At 36.0% G+C, this 2,513-nt stretch overlaps 1 protein-coding gene across 1 annotated transcript; it reads right to left on the bottom strand.

The window, feature by feature from the left end:
- Positions 1 to 302: 302 nt before the first annotated feature.
- Positions 303 to 1,359, bottom strand: LOC102309936 (olfactory receptor 4Q2-like). The gene has a single exon (XM_005951555.2). It carries the CDS (start codon positions 1,242 to 1,244, stop codon positions 303 to 305), a length of 942 nt encoding a protein of 313 aa, XP_005951617.1. The 5' UTR covers positions 1,245 to 1,359.
- Between the last annotated feature and the right edge of the window lie 1,154 nt (positions 1,360 to 2,513).

Below are 2,513 nucleotides of genomic sequence, written 5' to 3'. Positions count from 1 at the left end.
GAAACTAAATGTAATGTATGGTACTCATGTGTGGAAGGCCACAGTTGTGACAATACTTGAAGTCTGATTTTAACTAAGAAACTTAGATAAAAGTAGCGTTAAAATGCAAACTAAGAAAAACACGAAATATTATTTTAAATTGCCTTTATTTGTGTTCCAAGTTAAATAATGCATCCTATATCTCGAGACTAGAAAGATTATGTACATGTTACACTTTCTATTGATTAACAATACAGTTCACATTTCTCTTGAATTACATATGTACATTATAAACAGTTTTTTCCCCCTCTGTGCAGAAACACTCATGACTTAAATCTAAAAGCTGAACTTTTACCACATATAAAATTCAAAACTCTTTTTCTAATTTTTGTTAATTTAAATCCATACATGAGGGGATTCATGATTGGTGGGATGAGGAGAAACTCCATTGCCATAAAATTCTGAACACTTTGTGCTATTTCTTTTGAGCCAAATCGCATGTATAACAAATCAAAAAGCAACGACACAACAACAACTGTTAAAGAGAATAAATGTGGTACACATGTCTGCATGAATTTGCCCATGTTTTCTTTGGATGACTGACATGTTTTGATCAGATGTACATAAGACCAGAAAACAAAACAGACATTGCCAAAGCAAAAGGTGTAACTAAAAGCAGGAATAACAATTTTAGCTACAGAGGCAGAGCAAGCTAGATTAGCAATTAACCAGTTTATACAGTAGATCTTTGGTATGTGTGAGCCACATAACCTCAATATTGCTGTTGTTATTGTGCTCATAAGCAGAAAATAAAAGGCAATAATCCAAGCAAAAAATATCAAGATACAAACTCTTTGTTTAGTCATTATAGAGTGGTACACAAGAGGTCGGCATATAGCCACGTATCTGTCATAGGCCATGAGAGCTAGGAGAGAGAAGTCAGCAGCAACTGCAGAGTGCAATACAAAACCCTGCAAAAAGCATCCTGCATAAGAAATAACATGAGTGGTGGACAGAAGATCGTAGAGAAACTTGGGATAAAATGCAGCTGTCCCATAGAGTCCATTGAAACACAGACTGCAGAGGAAGATGTACATGGGTTCATGAAGTTTTTTATCCACAATGACTGTGACAATTATCGTCACATTTACCAGCCAAATCACACAGTAACACAGTAAAGTGAGAACAAAGAGAATGACCCTGTAGTTTGCAATATCACTTAAACCTGAGAGAGTAAAAACAGTAATTATTGAAACATTATCCATAGTAAAATATTAGTTTACCTTACTAGGTGTCATTTCAGACCTGCATAAGTAAATTAAATTTTTACAAATTAATGTTAGACGGGAAAAGAAGACTGTCTTGCACATACCTTGCAGGGTTTGGACCCAGGGTTGATATAGTGTTTGTGGCAGGAACAGTTGCATAGTTAACATGATGTAAGTGGTGCTTTAACTCCTTGAGTGAAATAATTAATGAGCCTAGGGGACCCTAGGGTCTAAGGTCCTCAGACTCAGTGTCACAGCCCTCCTGCTGAATGCTATTGAAGCTCTGACAGAGGTGGGAATTGAAGATCTCTTGAACCAAGGACTACGGCAGATATTTCCAGTGAAGTTAAGAAAAAAAGAAAACAACCTTAGGTTTCTTGTCAGCACTGTAGCCAGGATGACAAAAAAGTCATAGCATAATATTAATTTGCAATGACTTCATGGATTTCTTCACAAATCTTTACCTTTAGAGAATAAAATTACTGAAAGACTATATTTCATGATATAATCATATTATATAATTATTATTTCAATGCTATTGATAGTTATTTAGAGTCTGTCTCGCCAATTGATTTTTCTGAGTTAATGTCAGTGCTTACTTCCTCCAAACCACCAACTTGTCTTCCTACAAGACTACTCTACAAAGTCCTACCAATTATTAATGTTTCAATCTTAAATATGATCAGCCTATCTTTATTAATCAGTTATGCATTAGTTATTATTAACGTTATTATTTGTCTTTGACTTGTCTTACTCCCATCACCCCCAATCGGTCACAACAGTTGGCTACCCCTCCCTGAGTCTTTTCTTGGCATTTCTTCCTGTTAAAAGTTTCTCCTTCCAACTGTCGCCAACTGCTTGCTCATAGGGGGTTATCTGAATGTTTGAGTTTAGTGTAAGGTTTTTACCTTACAATAAATCACCTTGAAGGAACTGTTCTTTTGATTTGGCAGTACCTTTTCGCCATCTTACAATGCTGTGATTGCAGCCAGTACCCAACTCTCTGTGAATGGTACTCATGGCCATTGATCAGTGGGTTCTGGTCAGTGGTTGTTGATCAATGGTCATGAGAATTTGAATAATTATGATTAAGGAACTGACCTCCCAGCCCATTGTTCCTTCAGTGGGCTGGTTTCAGTCATTATCAGTGTTGGGTAAGTTACTTTAAAATAGTAACTTAGTTACATTACTAGTTACTTCTCTCAAAAGTAACTCAGTTACTTCAAGTTACTCGTTACTTTCAAAGTAACTAGTTACCAGGGAAAG

Source organism: Haplochromis burtoni, unplaced genomic scaffold (assembly GCF_018398535.1).
Source record: "Haplochromis burtoni strain Fernald_Lab_line unplaced genomic scaffold, NCSU_Asbu1 Contig_1048, whole genome shotgun sequence".
Lineage (NCBI taxonomy): Eukaryota > Metazoa > Chordata > Actinopteri > Cichliformes > Cichlidae > Haplochromis > Haplochromis burtoni.
The sequence above is the reverse complement of the archived record's forward strand: the minus strand, read 5'-3'. Positions and strand labels throughout refer to the sequence as shown.

Coding starts and splice junctions, on each gene's coding strand:
- LOC102309936 (XM_005951555.2), bottom strand. CDS start 1,244: ATGGATAATGTTTCAATAATTACTGTTTTTACTCTCTCAGGTTTAAGT.